This window comes from Equus przewalskii, chromosome X, assembly GCF_037783145.1.
Source record: "Equus przewalskii isolate Varuska chromosome X, EquPr2, whole genome shotgun sequence".
Lineage (NCBI taxonomy): Eukaryota > Metazoa > Chordata > Mammalia > Perissodactyla > Equidae > Equus > Equus przewalskii.
Window position 1 is genome coordinate 83,104,820 of NC_091863.1, and position 18,734 is coordinate 83,123,553.

Consider the following 18,734-nt stretch of genomic DNA (forward strand, 5'->3'; position numbering starts at 1 on the left):
ACTGATCCTGTATACAAATACAATTGATTTTTATATATTGGTCTTGTATCCTACAACATTGCTGAACTCATGTTTTAATTTGAATAGTTAATTAGTCTATTCCTTATTGTTTTTCTACGTACAAGATCATGTCATCTCTAAATAGAGATAGTTTTTCTTCTTCCTTTCCCATCTGATTGCCTTCTATTTCAGTTTCTTGCCTAATTGTCCTGGCTAGAACATCTAGTACAATGTTGAATAGTGGTGAGAGCAGACATCCTTGTTTTCTTCCATATCTTAGAGGAAAAGCATCCAATCTTTCACAGCTAAATATGATGTTGGTTCTTCATTTCTTCCAGGCGATTTTAGTTACCTTCTTCGTTCATTTCTTTAGCCCAGTACAGCTTTGCTCCCACCCATCTCCTTTGTGCTTTTACTGGCAAATATATTTATTTTCTCTATGTTACAGGCCCAACAAAACATTAGCAATGTATTGTTTTAAACAGTTGCTTTTTAAAATCAGTTAAAAGAAGGAAAGGGAAGAAATATGCATTTGTACTGCCTTTTATAATTACATAATTACTTTTATGTGTGATTTTTTTTGTGGATTCAAATTACTGTCTGGGGTCATTTGCTTTCAGAACTAGAGAACTTCCTTTAGTATTTCTTGTAAGATGGGTAATGCTAGCAACAGATTCTTTCAGTTTTTGTTTATCTGGGGATGCCTTTATTTTGCCTTCATTTTTGAAAGACAGCTTTGGTAAATACAGGATTCTTGGTTAACAGTTTGCATCTTTGAGCAGTTTGAATATGTTGTCCTGCTTCCTAATGGCATCCATTGTTTTGATTATATTGTTAATCTTATTGGGATTCTCTTGTAAATTAGGAGTCATTTTTCTCTTTCTGCTTTCAACATTGTCTCCATGTCTTTGGCTTTCACCATTTTTACTACGTTGTGTCTGTTTGTTGATCTCTTGCATTTATCTTACTTGAAATCCACTGACCTTTCTGAACATGTAGATGAATGTTTTTCATCAAATTTATGAAGCTTTCAGACATTATTTCTTTGATATTTTTCTGCTCCCTTCTCTCTCTCTCCTCTCATTTTGGTATTTCCATTGTGTATATGTTGGTGCAATTAATGATGTCCCATATTTCTCTGAGACTCTGTTCATTTTTCTTCATTCTTTTTTCTGTCTCTTCTTCAGATTACACAAAATCAATGAATCTTATAGTTCACTAATTCTTCCTCCTAATAGCTAAAATTTAATGTTATGCTCCTGTGGTGAATTTTTCATTTCAATCTTTGTACTTTTCAGAATTTCTACTTGTTTCTTTTTATAATATCTGTCTATTTTTTTTTCTATTTTATTTTTGAGGAAGATTAGCCCTGAGCTAACTATTGCCAATCCTCCTCTTTTTGCTGAGGAAGACTGGCCCTGAGCTAACATCCATGCCCATCTTCCTCTACTTTATACGTGGGATGACTACCACAGGCATGGCTTTTGCCAAGCAGTGCCATGTCCGCACCTGGGATCCGAACTGGTGAACCCCAGGCCGCCAAGAAGCAGAATGTGCGAACTTCACCTCTGTGGCACCGGGCTGGCCCCTGTTTTTTTCTATTTGATGTGACCATAATCAAAGGTCATCAAACCTGCCTTTCCTTCTTTAATCACAGGTGTTGTTTTTTAATTCTTTGAACATATTTATATTGGCTATGTAGGGGAGGAGGAGATTTCCTCTCCCCAGATGTGGGTTCATCTGGCCGGAGAACGAATTAAATTCACATGAGACAGAATAACAAGAGAAAATTAAACAAAGCTTTATGAGGAACCATGGCCCAGGGCCTTTCTTCCCGAAGGAAGAAAGGGCACCAAAGAAGTGGGGTGCACACAGTTATTATATACCCCCAAACAGGGTGTTTCACATGTGATTGAAATGTCCCTTTTACAACAGTCATGAGGCCGCTCTGTCAGCACAGCACTTGATGGAGGCAGATAGGTCTGCTGTCTCACTGAACGCCGCAGGGTGGCAGGTGTGTTGCCTCGGGCTGGGGGGGGGCGGGTCACAGATGAGCGCCGCAATGGGTTCCCAGCCCAAAGAAAGATGCTTAATCTTTAAGGAGACGCCAACGTTGGGAGGGGGAGGGAAGTCAGTTACAGGAGGTTACCAGAGAAGCACAATAAAATGCAGATTTAAGTCCTTGCCTTTGGTATTGATTAAGAGTTTCTAGAGAGAAGGTCATCGCCTTTCTTCTTCCTGGTACAGAGAGGGAGGCACCTTTACAGATAGAGATTTACCCTACAAATGTAAACGTGTCCTAACAAAGGGCAAGTTCCATTCCTCAGAGCCTCCTTCCCTGTCCCAGTTTATCAAAAGCAATCAGCCTCAAATAATCCTGATGCCAAAGAGACATATCTTGGGGTGGCCAATTCCAGGTCCCCACAGCTACTTTGAAGTCTTTGTTAAATTCAACATCTGGTCACTCTTATAGGCAGTTTCTGTTGCCTGCTTTGTTCCTCCTATGTGGGTCATATTTTTCTGTTTCTCTGCATGTTTTGCAATTTTTTAAGATAATATATTTTAGCAACTCTGCGTAGTGGTCCTCTCCTTCTGGGGCTTATTATCCTTATTTGTGTGTTTGTTTAGTTACTGGCTGGATTATTTTAGTGATGTCTATTTCCTCCCTGCTATGTGAAGCCTCTTATGATGCTCCTCAGAGGACACAGCATTGGGTGTACCCACATATTTACTCTGGGATGACAGTGGTTTTGGCAGTTCTCTTTACTCTTTCCCTGAACACACTTGGGAGTTAAGCTCCACTAATAGCTGGTTGATTGCTCTATTGTTTTCAACAATGCACTGGGGCATAAATTGCTCCACACATTCATGGAATTAAATTTGAACTCCTTTTCAGAGATAGTTTTTGAGGTCATTGTTTGACATTTGTTTTAACCCCAAGAGAATTCTACTTAGCTGTCTCTTCCCCTAATTCTCTGGTAAACTAGCTGGCCTAACATTTCGCTTGTATCTCTGCTGAATCTACTGATCTCCTCTTAAATTGATTTTCACTACAGCCTCCATTTTCTTCTTGCACCTTAGCCTTCAACTTCTCCACACTGTGTGACAAATGAAGTCAGTTCCTTGGGAAAGAGATTTGGAGCTCTCTGTGTTAAAGCCCGGCTTTCCCCTTGGGAAAAATCTTTGATACAAGGCTCTGGATGGAGACAGTGGCACAACTCTCTTTGAGTGACGCTTTTGCTTTAAGAGCTGTGCACTTGACTGGAAATGGGCAGTACCTTCAGATCTTTTTGGCTTGCTTCTCCCAGGCAATTAAGGCCCCAGTATTCTTAGAACCCTGTGCTGGGACTAAAGTCTCCTTCCAATGAATGGAGGCTGGGCAGAAGTGAGCCCTACCTTTCAGCTGCACTCACCTAGAACTTAGCCTGAGCAACAGATAACTCAAGGCAGGGGGAGAAGTTCTGTCTCTCCTGGGAAGATACTGTGACCCTCCAAATATGAGCTGGGAGGAGAAGGAGACCTGTGTTCTTGGATGCACCCTTCTGGAGTGGAGTTTCCATCATGCTGAGCTGGGAGAGGGGAGGAACGGAGAGAATCTTGGTTCAAATGCCACAGATTCCTATTGTTCTTATTGTTTTAAAAATGTTTCTGCATTTGCTGTATGCCCTTAAGGCCATTTCCAAAGAATTTAAGTTGTTGTATTTTTTTTAAAACTTGCAACAATTTCATTGGGGAGTGGATCCTCAGAGTTCCTCATGGTGACATGACAAAAGTGGAACATGAGCCATAGTTATTTTAAGTTCCCTGTCTGATAGTTTCAAGATCTGTATGATATCTGATTCTGGTTCTAATTATTGTTTTATCTCTTCAAAATGTTTTATTTTCTTGTCTTTTTGTATATCTCATAACTTTTACTAGAAAACTGGATCTGTATAACACAATAATTACTGAGATAAACAGTTTATGATTGGAGATGAGCATGTCTTTCCTGCTAAGCTTTTAGTGTGGTGGTTTGCTTTAATCTACTTAGAAGTTGGGCTGAGTTTGGTGTTTTCTTCCCTTTCGGCTTTGAGTCTTTCCACTTGGCTTTGCAATTTTCTTTTGTGCTTCTCCACAGAAAGAATCTGTTTCTTGCTGTCCTCCACTGTTATTTCATTTATTATTTATTTATTATTTATTTATTTTTGCTGGGAAAGATTCACCCTGAGCTAACATCTGTTGTCAATATTCCTCTTTTTTTTTTCCCTCCTCAAACCCCAGTACATAGTCGTATATTCTAGTTGTAAGTCCTTCTAGTTCTTCTATGTGAGCTGCCACAGCAAGGCTACTGACAGACAGGTTGTGGGGTTCTGCGCCCAGGAACCGAACCTGGGTTGTCAAAGCAGAGCACACCGAACTTTAACCAGTAGGCCATCAGAGCTAGCTCCACTGTTATTTTTACTCAGTGTTTGTTAGCATGGTGTTAAGGAAGAGGATGGGCATTCTCTGATGTTCTGATCAGATCTTCATCTTAGGCAATCACTGTCAACCTGAGTTTTGGTGGTATAACCTTCACATGTGTTCATGCCTCTCCTCCAGATATAATGCTGAGCCTACCCAACATGCTTGCCCTCTCCCCTCACAGAGCTTTTCGTTTTTCTGTTTCCTTCGCTGGGGTGGGTTTCCTCCAGTGCCTTCAGGGTATGGGTTTTGTTGTCCTTATTCCTGCAGATTAAGTCTTTTGTTTAGCCAACAGACATAGGTCTGATTGGAATTTCGGCAGTGACTGCTAGCTGCCTCTCTTAGCTGGCACCCTGGCACAAACTTTCTCAGATTCTCCTTTATCTTCCCTGAGAACACCTAGTGGGATTTTTGGAGTAAAGCCTAAAAGAGAGTGCAAGCCCCTTTATGTCTGTGGCCCTGAGGGACTTCACACTCATGCTAGCCCTTCCTCAGTCTTTAGCAATTCATTAGTAATTTCTAGCTAAATTTTCTTACTGGTCTACATGGTGTTTGGTGGTGTCTATTCCAGATAAGCAAATACTTAGGCCCTGTTTCTCCCTCCAAAAGTCTCTCTAGATTTTGGAATAATTGTTTGCCCTATGACTTTGAAGCCAGGTACCTGAGGATTACTGTAAGTATTCAATAAGAAGATGGTTACACTTCAGCCTTGTTCCGAACACAGACACAGATGAAAAGAAGTTAATCCATGCGTCATTATAAGCTTAATTTTCTGTTTTCTTGTTTTACCTGAGGGATGACTCAAGAGTCATAAGGATCTATGAGCTTGTTTTGCAGAAGAAAAAGAATGCCTTTAAGGAAGTTATGACCACCAGATAACCAGCCCCCAGCTGCCACTGATGCACAGAAGTCTGGTTACTCAAGGGCTCATCTGGAGGGAAAGAAACACGGATTTCCCCTTTATTTCTCTGAAACTCCTCCTCTCAAGCCCTTTAGCTCTATAAAGACCCCCTGCTTTCTTCTTTCATTAAGACAGATTTGAGGGGCCCCGCCCTGTGGCACAGCGGTTCGCACATTCCACTTCTCAGCAGGACAGTGTTTGCCGGTTCAAATCCCAGGTGCGGACATGGCACTGCTTGGCAAAAGCCATGCTGTGGTAGGTGTCCCATGTATAAAGTAGAGGAAGATGGGCATGGATGTTAGCTCAGGGCCAGTCTTCCTCAGCAAAAAGAGGAGGATTGGCAGTAGTTAGCTCAGGGCTAATCTTCCTCAAAAAAAAAAAAAAAAAAAAAGGACAGCTTTGAGAGAACCTAGCCTTCCACCTTGTGTTTTGGCCAATTTGAATAAACCTTTCTCTACCTCCAAGCACCAGTTCCTCAGTGATTGGTTTACTGCACATCAGACACACAACCGTAAAATTAAGAGGTTTGGTATCAACCTCAGTCCTCTAATGGTTTTTAAAAACTTTGTTATTTTGCAGTTTATCCAACTTTTTTCTGTTGTAAGTGTGAGTGGCATTCTTTTCAGCTCTCCATTTGGAGCTGAAACCAAAAATTATCTTGTTCATTTTACAACTTAAATATAACAATTGATTTAAAGTTCCCCTTGGTTCCCATAACCAGTACAAACTCTTTAGCTCTAGTGACTTGCAGTGGACAGGCAATTGGGGCTTATTCTCTGGAACAAATCTCCTTATCCCAGAAGCATTTCTTGTGTTTGGGAGGATACTAAGGGAGAAGCAAAGTAGATATCTCTTATTATATGACTGTCCTTAGCAACATTGGCCATTGTCTGTTGGCTCAACATGAACAGGTAATAGGTTCAATAGTCCCTATTTACAGGATCTCTCTTTATTGTTAGTCATAAAACTTTGAATTTTTTTCCTGTCCTCTTTCCCTTGGGGTATGACAAACAAAAATGGCAAGTAATAGGATATATTGGAATATATGAGGAAGCCATTTGGTGTAAACCTAATTCGGCCTGACTTTGTTTTTTTTTTTTTTGCAAAAGAAAGGGCCTGACTGGCTATTGAGCATGCATTGCATATCTGCTTAGACATTTCCTATGGCCAGAACAAAGGCCCTTGAGATAAAGGTGCAACTTCCCCCCACATTAGCATTTCCTTAGGGATAAGCATTTTTCCTTAGGCTAGGAACTGATTGCTGCACTCACCTTTGACCACCCAGCTCACCTGTGACCACTCAGCTGGAGACAACAGACTGCCACCCTGCTGTGTTCACTGAGACAGAAGACCCACTACCTGCTGTGTCCATCAAGTGCTGTGCTGACAGGGCAATCTTGTGACTATTGTGGGAGGGACATTTCAATCATATGTGAAACACCCTCTTTGAGGGTATACAACCACCCTTATACCCCCACTTCTTTGGAGTGCTCTGTTCCTTTGTGGAAAGACTCTCCCAGGTTATAATCCTCAGATTTAAGCTCAGAATAAACTCACCCAAATTTTCATTTATAGATTGGTTATGGATTATTTTCGTCGACAGGTTTGAAGGAGTATTTCGTAGGGATGGAAATAAAACTTCATAGCATAAAAATTTAAAGCATTGCTCCCTTTCAGAGCCAACTACAACCTGGGTTTGACCAGATAATTTGGGTTTGAAGTAGAAGAGTGAAACCCTTCTCTCAGAGTCCAGTGAAATATCCCTCAGAACAATAGGGATGGGGATGCAGTTAGGACAATGACTCCAACCAACCCCGCTCAGACTCCCAGAAGGGCCTTGACTGTGCCTGTTCTGGTAACCTTGTGGTGACTTCAGTCCTGTATCTGCCTGGAGCAGTGCTTCTGATGTTTGAGCCAGCCCAGCCCAAAAGTACAAGACCCCAGGCAATGCGAGCTTGCAAAGGAATGTTGTCTTCCAACTCAGGAGAAAATGGATGTTATCATCTGTCTGAATACCCACATGCACTGTAGGCACCGCCCATGATTTTGAAGCCAAGGCAGTCAAGCTATGAACTAGCATGAAATGCCTTTTTAAAGCATTAATGGTGCAGGAAGCAATGCCACCGTGAGCCTTGCTCTTTGGATCTGTCATCTGAAGAACCATTGCCAGTATTCTAACATCCTAAAGGATTGGTTGGGCAATAAGGTGCAGATAAAATTAAAATCCTTGAGTTTAGGAAAGCAAATTAGTTAAGGATTATTGTCTTAGAGCCAGATAAACCTAGGCTCCAATCTATGTTCTTCCGCTCACCTATATGTGACCTTGCATAAATCACACTCTTTGAGCCTCAGTGCAGTCAACTATATAAAGGACATAATAACAACTCTCTCAGAATTGCTTGTCAGAATTAAAAGAGACAGAAATGAAAAAAAGGACTGTGAACAGCAGTGATTTATGCCACTTCTAGACTACAGTGTAGAAAAATGAGTGTGAGATCTCCAAAGACTCTTTTTCTCTGCTGCAGTGGTATTGATGCGGGATCGGTGAGCCGAGGAGTCGAAAGAAAGATTTCTTAGACTCTCAAGATCTGGCAGTAGTGCTCTTTTATTTAGAAAATAGTGTGGAATAGCATGGGGACAGGACCCATGGGCAGTCAGAGCTTCTGCTGCTGCCGCTTCTGCTGCCCCCGCTGGCATGGGGACAGAGCCCATGGGCAGGCAGAGCTGGTGCGTGGGGACAGGACCCACGGGCAGTCAGAGCTCCTGCTGCTGCCGCTTCTGCTGCCCCCGCTGGCATGGGGACAGAGCCCATGGGCAGGCAGAGCTGGTGCGTGGGGACAGGACCCACGGGCAGTCAGAGCTCCTGCTGCTGCCGCTTCTGCTGCCCCCGCTGGCATGGGGACAGAGCCCATGGGCAGGCAGAGCTGGTGCGTGGGGACAGGACCCACGGGCAGTCAGAGCTCCTGCTGCTGCCGCTTCTGCTGCCCCCGCTGGCATGGGGACAGAGCCCATGGGCAGGCAGAGCTGGTGCGTGGGGACAGGACCCACGGGCAGTCAGAGCTCCTGCTGCTGCCGCTTCTGCTGCCCCCGCTGGCATGGGGACAGAGCCCATGGGCAGGCAGAGCTGGTGCGTGGGGACAGGACCCACGGGCAGTCAGAGCTCCTGCTGCTGCCCCGAGTTGAGGGTTAGGGCTAATTTTATAAGGCATAGGTATATGATTCATCTCTTTACAAGACAAAGGAAAGAACATGAAAAAAAGTTAAAATGGTATCAGTGCGGGTGGGGTCTGGTCATTGCGTGATCCCATGACTTTTAGACAAGAATCAAATCGGATTAAGTAAAGGTTAGAAAGGTTAGACACCACCACCCTAAACCAGTTACATGAGATTGCCAGACAGCAACCAACTTAAGTTCTTGCCTCTGGCATTGACCAAGAGCCTCTAGAGATAAGACCATCCCCCCCCTCTTCCTGGCACAGAGAGGGAGGCATCTTCACAGATAGAGGTTTCCCTTAGAAATGTAAATGTTTCCCAACAAAGGGGCAAACAAAGTCCACTCCTTGGAGCCTGAATCTCATCTGTAGTTTTAAAACTAACCAGCCTAAAAATCCTCATCATAAGCCATTTTAAAATTAAGCAGCCTAAAAATCCTCATCAGTATCATGATTAGTCTGGATCTCTGGGAAACTAGGGGGAGCAGAACCTCTCCATCCCCAATCCTCATGAAGTTTGAGAAATAAACTTGTTGTGTTAAGCACTGATATTTTGGAGGCGGTAGCTATCTTAGCACAAGCTTAGCCTAACCTGACAAATGCACAAATGATCCTCAGAGTTAAGCAACAGAATCACCAGAATGCTTGTTAAAATACACATTATATGTGGTAAAGCTATATTGAGGGGCAGGCAATGGATAGTGGGAGTGACAAAAGAGAGAACTACTCAATTATCATATCATAAAGTCAGTAAATAATGACTAACGTTAACAAGTCAAGAAATCACAGTTGCAAGTCATGCATCTGATAAAGGACTTGTGTTCAGAATAAACAAAGAATTCTTACAACTCAACAATAAAAAGATAACCAACTCAATTTGAAAATGTTTAACAGATTTGACTACACATTTCTCTAAACATATATAAATGGCCCAAAAGCACATGAAAAGATGCTCAACATCATTTGCCTTTAGGGAAAGGCAAATGAAAACCACAACAGGATTCCACTTCATACCCACTAAGATGGCTATAATAAAAAACACAGTCAATGACAAGTGCTCGTGAGGATGTGAAGTTGAAAACCTCATACACTGCTGATGGGATTGTCAAATGCCACAGTTGCTTTGGAAAACAGTTTGGCAGTTCCTCAAAAAGTTAAACATAGAGCTACCATAGGACCCAGCAACTCCACTCCTAGGCATATCCCCAAGAAAACTGAAAACATATTTACATGCAAAAAGCTAACACTGCTGTATGATATATGTGAAATTTGTCAACAGAGTAAATCCTGAGTTCTCACCACAAGGAGAAAAATATTTTTTTCTTTTTCTTTTTATTGTATCTCTATGAGAAGATGGGTGTTAACTAAACTTCTTGCAGTAATCGTTTCACAATATACATAGGTCAAACCATTATGCTGTTCACCTTAAACTTATGCAGTGATTTTTGTCAATTGTATCTCGATAAAACTGGAAACAAATTTTTAATCAAAAGAAAGAAAAATTGAAAAAAGTTTTCTTTTCTTCTTCCAGCAGAAATGATTAACTAGTGGTATAGTGAGTTATGGTATAATCTGTCTCCTGCTGTGTTCCTTTTGGAGTGGCAAGTGTCAGTGGCTAAAGAATGACATTACATGCTCAAGGCTATGTATTCAATCAGGGACAGAACCTGAGCCAAGAATTAAGGCCTTCTAACTTGATAATCTGACTTGATAACTAGTGTATAAAATATTACACACCTGTGTTTTCTTTAAACCAGACATGAAACAAATACATTAAATTTAGAGTGCCTCTATATAAAAGGAATCGAAGCATTCAAGTGAAGTTAAAGCAACTTTGGACACAAACATTAGCATACTCTGATGTTATCTACATAATAAACTAAGGCAGAACCATCATTTCTGTACATGTAAATTTTACAGTTTGAATTTTCAATAAAGTTTATGTTAAAAGGCAATAAAAAACCCAAACATATACATGAATGTTCAGTACTGATGCATGCTAGAGTATGGATGAACCTTGAAAACATTATGCTACATGAGGAAGCCAGACACAAGAGGCCATATATTGTAAGATTCCATTTATATGAAATGTCTAGAATAGGCAAATCCATAGAGAAAGAAAGTAGATCAGTGTTTGCCATGTGCTAGGGGAGGAGAGAATGGGAAGACTGTCATGTGCAAATGGCTATGGAGTTTCTTTTTAGGGTGATGAAAATGTCCTGGAACCAGAAAATGGTGATGGTTTCAGAACTCTCTTAATATACTAAAAACTGAATTGTACACTTTAAAATGGTGAATTTTGTGTTATGTGAATTACATTTCAATAAAGCTGTTAAAAAAGTAGCAGCATAAGCATATTATTCAGAAATATCAAGGTAAATACCAGAAGAAAGCAAAAGACATCTACGGTAGTTGCCTCTGGAGAGTGGGAATGTGGAATAGCAAGGAAGACTGCAGTTTTTAATAATAATTCTTTTGCACTATTGGACTTTTAAATTTTGTACATATATCCATTTTGTACATGTATCCAAAAATAAAAATGAGCTAAAAAAGGACACACACACACAGACAAGTCAAAAGGGACTCCAATACAGTGAATCTGAGGTGGGATCCAGGATTGTGCATTTTCAACAAGATTGCTGGGTGATTTTGATGCAAGTGGTCTACCAGTAGCTAACAAACTTGAGAAACACTACTATAGCCAATGTTACAATCGTTTAGCAATGAATTGTAGTATAATCCCTCTCCTGCTGTGTTCCTTTTGGAGTGGCAAGTTTCAGTTGCTAAAGAATGACATTACATGCTCAAGGCTATGTATTCAATCAGGGACAGAACCTGAGCCAAGAACTAAGGCCTTCTGACTTGATAATTAATGTATTGATTTTTTAAGCTTCTATTATGTGTTCTAAGTACCAAAATGAGTAAGATAAATTCTTTGCTTTGAAAAGGGCAAGTCTAGTGGGGTAATTATGACGCCTGGAAAATATATTAAGATTTTACAAAGCATTTTTCTACCTTTCCTGTCAGGATTAATAAAATTTGACTTGAGTGGAGGGACCTTTTCCACAGTTCAGTAGGGAAGATAGCGGGGATTCAACTCACCAGGGACTCCAGAGAAACCAAAGAGACTTTGTTACTTTAAGGATTCCAGCCAACCAGCAACAGTGGGGCCCTCAGGAGGGTGCAGAGCCCATGAGAAGAGGCACAGTGCCCATCAGTCATGGTATTACCCAGGGGAGAGTGACACCCACCTTTCTTCCTGGACACAGGTGAGAGCTCCCTCAGCTCTTCCCCAAACATCTGATGGAGTTCTGGTCCTGCAAGTGCAGGGGAGAGGGCAGGAGCCAGCCCGACACAGTTCACACACTCAGGACCTCATCTGATCCTCTCCATAGCCTTGCAAGGAAAGTTTTATCCCCATTTCACAGATGACAAGACTGTTCCTTACAGCAGCGGATCTGTAATAACCACCAGATGGATTCCTCTAGCTTTGAGTCCCAGAGGTGATGTGAGTTTTATACATCATTTTACATCCTGACACCAAGAATGTGTCGCCACCGCCTTCATAAGCTCACTGAACAGTTATTTTGATTGCTTGGTATGTATTTTTCTATTTTTTAATCTTTTTAAATTTATTTTATGACAAAAGTCATCTGTGCTTTTTAGGGAAAAAAGTACAGATCAGAGAAAGGATAATCTCCTCCAATGCCAGCACACAGAGAAAACCATCATTTCTCTTTTAGTCTACTCAGTTTCATAGTTTTCCCTGTGCATGGATGTATTATGCAACTTTTTTTTTCCAAAAATGGGCTGATGCTGTACATGCGGTTCTGAAAACTGTTTTTTCTTTATTGTTATTTTACAGTGTACCACGAACAACTCTTCCATGCACATGGGTGAAAATCCCCCACTGACAGACAGAGCACTGTATTTGGATCAAAAGGCTGCTGGTAACAAGAGTGACACCTAAAGCAAAGTATCAGCTTAAGGTTAAAGCACATAGCCTGGCAAATGCCTGCCAGGGAAAGCAGGGTTGGCAATATTCCCATCAGAGAAATCAGAATCAAGGCCACAGGCATTAAACATATGGAACGTCTTCTAAGTCCTTCTGGCCCCGACCTCCACCCCTCACTCCCCTGACACCTCGTTGGCCCCTTGGGGCGAATGGATCCTGTACATCTCTTTGCATCCAATGAAAACCACCCATTTTCTGCTTTTTCCTTAGCTCTTCCTGAGCCCTTGACATATCTCCACATTCTCTCATCATCTCCTCACTGCCCAAATGCCTTTCCTGTAGGTCCTCCTGATAGTCCTTGGGGGAGTCGTCCGTCCCCCTGTCGGTTTTCCTTTTTGCTTTCCGGGGCACATAATCTTCAGCCGGGCGCTTTTCGGCAGCCCGCCGCTCGCTCTCTGGCTTTGCCTGGGATTCTCGCTTGCCCTCGCCGCCCTGTGGTTTTCCCTCATCTTCGGACTTGCCCTGCTTGTCCTGCTTTCCCTCATCTTCTGGTTGTGCCTCATCATCTGGCTGTCCCTCATTCTGGGGCTTTCCCTGGTGCCCTGGCTGCCCCTCCACTGCCGGCTTTCCTTCCTCATCTGACTTTCCTTCATCTTCTGTATCTACTTCATCTTCTGGCTTTCCCTCATTTTCTGAGTTTCCTTGATTTTCTGGCTTTCCTTCATTTTCTTTGTCGACCCTTTCCATGTTGAAATTTTCCCTCCTTTGCCTGACCTAGGAGACAAAGAGGAAACAAAAGAGATTGAGGACTTAGGTGGTAGAATACGGGTCCTGATAGTACTTGCCTTTATGATTTGAGGTTTTCCCCACTCTTTCCCAACTTCCAAGTGCACTCCCACCCATACATTTTTTTCTTTCCTTTTCACACATGTTTACATGAGCTAACCTTGCAGAAACTTCCACAGATGCTTCTCCCTACATTTAAGTGGGGTGTGCTGAGAAGTGTATAAGAGTAGATTTGTCCCTAAACTTTGCTCTGACCTTGTCTATGCCCATAACAATTTTAACTGAGTAGTCTCAACTTACACTGACCTACAGGAACCCTGGCCAGTTCCTTTTTTCCCTTGCCTGCAGTTGTAAGACTTATCGAACTGCAGACACAGCAGAACAATGGTCAGTTCTCAGATTTTAGGGCTACTCTAATATCCTCAAGAGGCTTCACAGAGTCTCTCACTTCTTTGTTCTCCCCTCTATCCTCACCAGCCATCAAGCACCATGTTTCCTTAGCATCTAGACAGAGGCCATGTATTCTGAGACTGCAATAGAGAGGCTTGGAGGAGGGGTGGCAGCTAGTGGCCTCTCCATCTTCTGCTCAGGCGTAAGTCACTCCTACTCCTAGGGATCCTCGGGCAGTTGCCCTCTCCCACTGACCTGCGCTGATCCTGCAGGTCTTTCCTTTTCTTGTCTGGGTTGGTGCCTACAACCACAGACCCGAAGACCTGTAGAGAGACGGGAAACATAGTCAATGAAGGACTGAGATGTGAATGAGTGGCAACTGGGACACTGATTCTTTTCGGACTCTAGTTGTCAAAACAGCCTCCATTTTTCTACCACTGGGCAATGGCAGAGAAAGATTATTTCCAAAGTGTTTCTAAATCCTCCTTCCAAATTTCTATCTCGCTTTTGCTTGCACTAAAATGAGTGAGGTTCAGGACAGGGATGTTCAGAAAGCACAACCCCCTACCCCCACCTCAGGGTGCCCAGATTGCACAAAGCCTATCCCTTCTCTTAAAATGGTGATGGTAGAGTCAGGGGCCAGGGCAGAAATGTCCAGAGCATTCCTGCCACCCCCTCCCTCTCCATATACACAGAAAGACCACATTTTTCTGCAACACAACAGACAAATTATTTCCAAACAGTAAAATTTTTTGGTCCATGTTACCTTGTCTCAACCCTCCCTAGTTCAGAAGCCACTTTTCCACAATAGGGAACTGATCTCCAGACAGAACCTCTGCCCCCCTCCTTCGCCCTTCCTCCCTCCACTCCTCTGCCCCCCACCCACCCCCCAGCCCACCATTTCCAGCTCCAAAATGGATGGAAGGTGGAAAAGAGATATAGAGAATACAGGCCTAGCCAGGGGTCTCCCCTCTCCATCCCAGGCTCACAGGCTGTGCCCTCCTTCTGCCGCCCTGCAGGGATCAGGCCATGTCCTCACCATCCCCCGCCCCGGGGCCCTCTCTCTCCATCAGACATCCCGATAGCCTGCCTGCCTCCTAGGAGATCCCAGCTGGTACCCATTCTCAGCCTCTGGCCCCTCTCCATCTTCTCCCACAAAATCCTTCATTTCTTGCACCAAAAGGATGGGCATTGGAGAAGGGGTAGAGAGAACCCACTCCTGGATCTGCTCTAGTCTTTTCTCTCTGCCACCCCCACCCCAGGGGTCCGCAGGCGGTGGTGGATTTGTAGCCATCCTGGGGAGATGCTTCCTTTTCCTCACATTTCTTTCCGCCGTAAGCCTGCACTTATCCAGGGAAATAAGAGATGGTACCCAGATCTTTCCCCAACACTCACGCAATTTTCTGCGCCAAAATGAATGGGGATGGGAAAGGGATGGCATCTGGAAAGCAGACCAAATTCTGTGTAGCCTCTGGCTGTTACCACCACTAACCCAGGTGTCCCCGCCCCCTCCGGCTTGCACCAACCTGCAGGGCTATAGGGCAGTTGCCCCCTCAGTCTCTCAGTCCGAAATCTATCTTCCTCCACGGAAATACGGAGCTGGTACCTGGAGGAGAGGGACTTGTGCACACGTCGGCTCCTGATCACGTGAGGGAAACGTCACCAGTGGGCTCGGGTCCCTAGTTCCCCTCCCGCCCGTAGAAAGTGCGTCAGGAGCCAGCCCACTTCTTCCCTTCACTAGCCCCCTTCCGCCTCGCCCCCCTTCCGCCCTCTCCCCTCACTGCCTGAGGCTCTGTCACTCATTTTGGTTTTTGCAAATAGCAAAGGTCAAATGTGGCCCCTTCTCCCTGTGGTATGTATTTGTTCTGTCTTATCAGGGAGGTGCTGCACCTTTTCCTGGGATTACTGGTCATTGGTACGTTCTCAGAAATGTTTTTCTTTCTCACCTTTGATCTCAAAGCACCTATCCCCTCAATCTACTTCTCCGCTCAGCCACTGCTCTTACCTCCTGTCCTGCATACCTTCACATAATAAGTGTAGGGTGGATTATCAGGTAGGAAAGCAGGGTAGTTGAAATAGGGATTTTATTTTCTTCTAAATAATTTTTTTTTCAGTTTTATTTAATTTTCTCCCCTCAGCATGGGTTATTCTTATAAGCAAAAAACTAAAGCTATTTCCATTTGAGAGACAGACTGTGTTTAAGATAGAGGAAAAAACCAAGATTCCCAAATTCTGAGACCAAATTAAGTTAATAACATTAAATTTTACTGTATAGAAAGTGGATTCAATTGGCTACATAAAAAAGAAATTATTTTTTAATTTTCATAAATAGCTGGTTCTGTCATGTTCTACTAAAAACCATGTATTTAATGTTCCCAAACAATTGCTTAGTGCTGAGCAGACTTACTGGAATTTGATGGCTGACACAATATCAGTCCTGAAAATTTGGCCATGGCTATTTTCATTCAGAGATTTAGCTGTAGACAAAGGCAGCTGAAGATCTGAGGGATGCAGACATGGTCTGATCTTCCCTGCCCTGTCAAGAGGAGAGGAATATGCTGTTTCCTGACCCCTTCTCACTTTCCAGAGCCTCTCATCCTTTGCGTTCAAGCACCTGACTGTTGCTCACTCCAAAAATATACATGGAGAGGTGACCAAGTTGGTGACCTGAGTAAATGCCTTTGGCTCCTTCCCTCCCTCTCGCAAATTCCCACAGGGGTAACTCAACCCCAACTGAGATAGGAATACTGTTCTGACAACTGGAAACCAGAACGGATCCTCTCCAGACCCCTGCAGCAGTGGGTTTCCATAGAGCCTGGAGAAGTGGTTGTTGAAAAGAGAGCCTCCAGACCTGCCGGCCCTCTGCCCTTAATTCACAGTGCCTAGTGGAAGCTTCCTTGACCTTACCTGCAGCCTACCACCTGACATAGGAGGTGCAGCCTGCTGGGTGTCTCAACTGCCTGTCCACACCCACCCTCATGGCCTCACAGCCAGATTTAGGCCAGTGTCTAAGGAACTCTTACATGCTGACGATACTGATTGACCTAGACCAGGTATTCTCAATTGAAGAAGTCTGTGGACCACCTGAAATGGTATGCAAGATTGCATACATTTAAGAGATAGTAGAGTGTGTACACTAATGAAAAGAAGATCTGCAGCCTTGGAATCTGGGAAACACTGATATCATGAAGAAGCAGAAGCTACCAGGTAGAGAAAAGACAGAGAGGAGAAGGAGAGGAAGCTGCTTGGAAATGAGACTGGAAGGGGAAGAGACAAATAGCAGCTGAGCTATGTTAAAAAGAGAGCACTTACTTCTTGAATCAGGCATTCTTAACCAAAGAAACCTATGGATCCCCTGGAATTATGTTCAAAATGTGCGTGTGTGTGCTGGGGGAGGGATAGGATATGTACATTTTTACTGAGTGCGTACATTTACCTGGGATAAGATCCGTTGCTTTCATGAGATGCTCAAAGGGGCATGAAATATTAAAAAAAATGGAAGGCCAAATGGCCTGGAGAATGTACTTTTATATACATCTTTTTTCAACTAGGACTATATTTTTTTGGAGAAATTAACATAACGTAGAAATTAACCATTTTAAAGTGCACAACTCAGTGGCACATAGTACATTCACATTGTTGTGAAACCATCACCTCTACCTAGTTCCAAAACATTTCATTAACTCCAGAGGAGACCCTGTATCCATTAAGCAGTCGCTTTCAGTTCTTCCCTTCCCCCAGTCCCTAGCAATAACTAATCTGCTTTCTGTCTCTATGGAATTATCTATTTTGGATATTTCTTATAAATGGAACCCTACAATATGTAACCTTTTGTGTCTGGCTTTTTTCACTTGGCATAATGTCTTCAGGGTTCATCCACATTGTAACATGTACAGTATTTCATTCATTTTTACAGATGCATAATATTTCATTGTATTTCTATATCATATTTGGAGTTTATTCATTCAAACATTGATGAATACTTGGGTTGTTTCCACCTTTTGACCGTTGTGAATAGTGCTGCCTTAAACATTTGTGTGTAAGTTTTTGTGTTGGTGTATGTTTTCTTTTCTCTTGGATAAATATGTAGGAATGGAATTGCTGGGTTACATGCTAATTCTATGTTTAAGTTTCTGATGAACTGCCAACCGTGTTCCACAGTGGCTGCAAAATTTTGCATTCTTACTAGCAACGTATGAATGTTCTAATTTCTCCACATTCTTGAAAACAATGGCTAATTTCTTTTTTTTTTTTTTTTTGTAATTCTGTTGGGTGAGAAGTGGTTTTGATTTACATTTTTCTACTGACTAATGATATTGAGTACCTTTTCATGTGCTTATTGGATATTTATATATCTTCTTTGAAGAAATATCTATTCAAGTCTTTTGCCCATTTTTGAATTGGGTTGTTGTTTTGTTACTGTTGAGTTGTAGAATTTCTTTATATATTCTGGATATTAATCCCTTATCATATATATAATTTGTAAATATTTTCTCCCATTCCATGGGTTGCCTTTTCACTCTTTGGATAATATCCTTTGGTGAACAAAAGTTCAGTTTTGACGAAGTCTAATTTGTCTATTTGGGTATTTTTGTTGCCTGTGCTTTTGGTGGCATATCCAAGAAATCATTTCCAAATTTAATGTCATGAAGCTTTCCTCTTATGTTTTCTTCTAAGAGTTTTCTATTTTTAGCTCTTGCATTTAGCTCTTTGGTTCATTTTGAGTTAATTTTTGTATATAGTGTAAGGTAAGAATACAACATTATTCTTTTGCATGTGGATATCCAGTTTTCTCAGCACCATTTGTTGAAGAGACTATCCTTTCCCCATTGAATGGTCTTGGCATCCGTATCAAAAAACATTGGATCATATATGTGAGGGGTTGTTTCTGGGATCTCAATTTCATTCCATTGGTTTATATATCTGCCTTTATGCCAGTACCACATTGTCTTTATTACTGTAGGTGTTACGGAAAGAATGTTTATGTCCTTTGAAAATTCATATACTGAAGGCCTAAACTCCACTGTGGCTGTATTTGAAGTAAATAAAT

At 42.4% G+C, this 18,734-nt stretch overlaps 1 protein-coding gene across 2 annotated transcripts; it reads right to left on the reverse strand.

The window, feature by feature from the left end:
• Positions 1 to 12,376: 12,376 nt before the first annotated feature.
• Positions 12,377 to 15,519, reverse strand: TCEAL5 (transcription elongation factor A like 5). 2 transcript variants are annotated; one of them, XM_008542620.2, is made up of 3 exons: positions 15,211 to 15,519; positions 13,940 to 14,007; positions 12,377 to 13,282 (listed from the first exon to the last, which is right to left on the reverse strand). In XM_008542620.2, the coding sequence occupies exon 3, from the start codon at positions 13,253 to 13,255 to the stop codon at positions 12,632 to 12,634; it is 624 nt and encodes a 207-aa protein (XP_008540842.2). In that variant the 5' UTR covers positions 13,256 to 13,282; positions 13,940 to 14,007; positions 15,211 to 15,519; the 3' UTR covers positions 12,377 to 12,631. The 2 variants fall into 2 exon arrangements, with proteins under 2 accessions (XP_008540842.2, XP_070461182.1); XM_070605081.1 differs by lacking the exon at positions 15,211 to 15,519 and adding an exon at positions 15,080 to 15,181.
• Between the last annotated feature and the right edge of the window lie 3,215 nt (positions 15,520 to 18,734).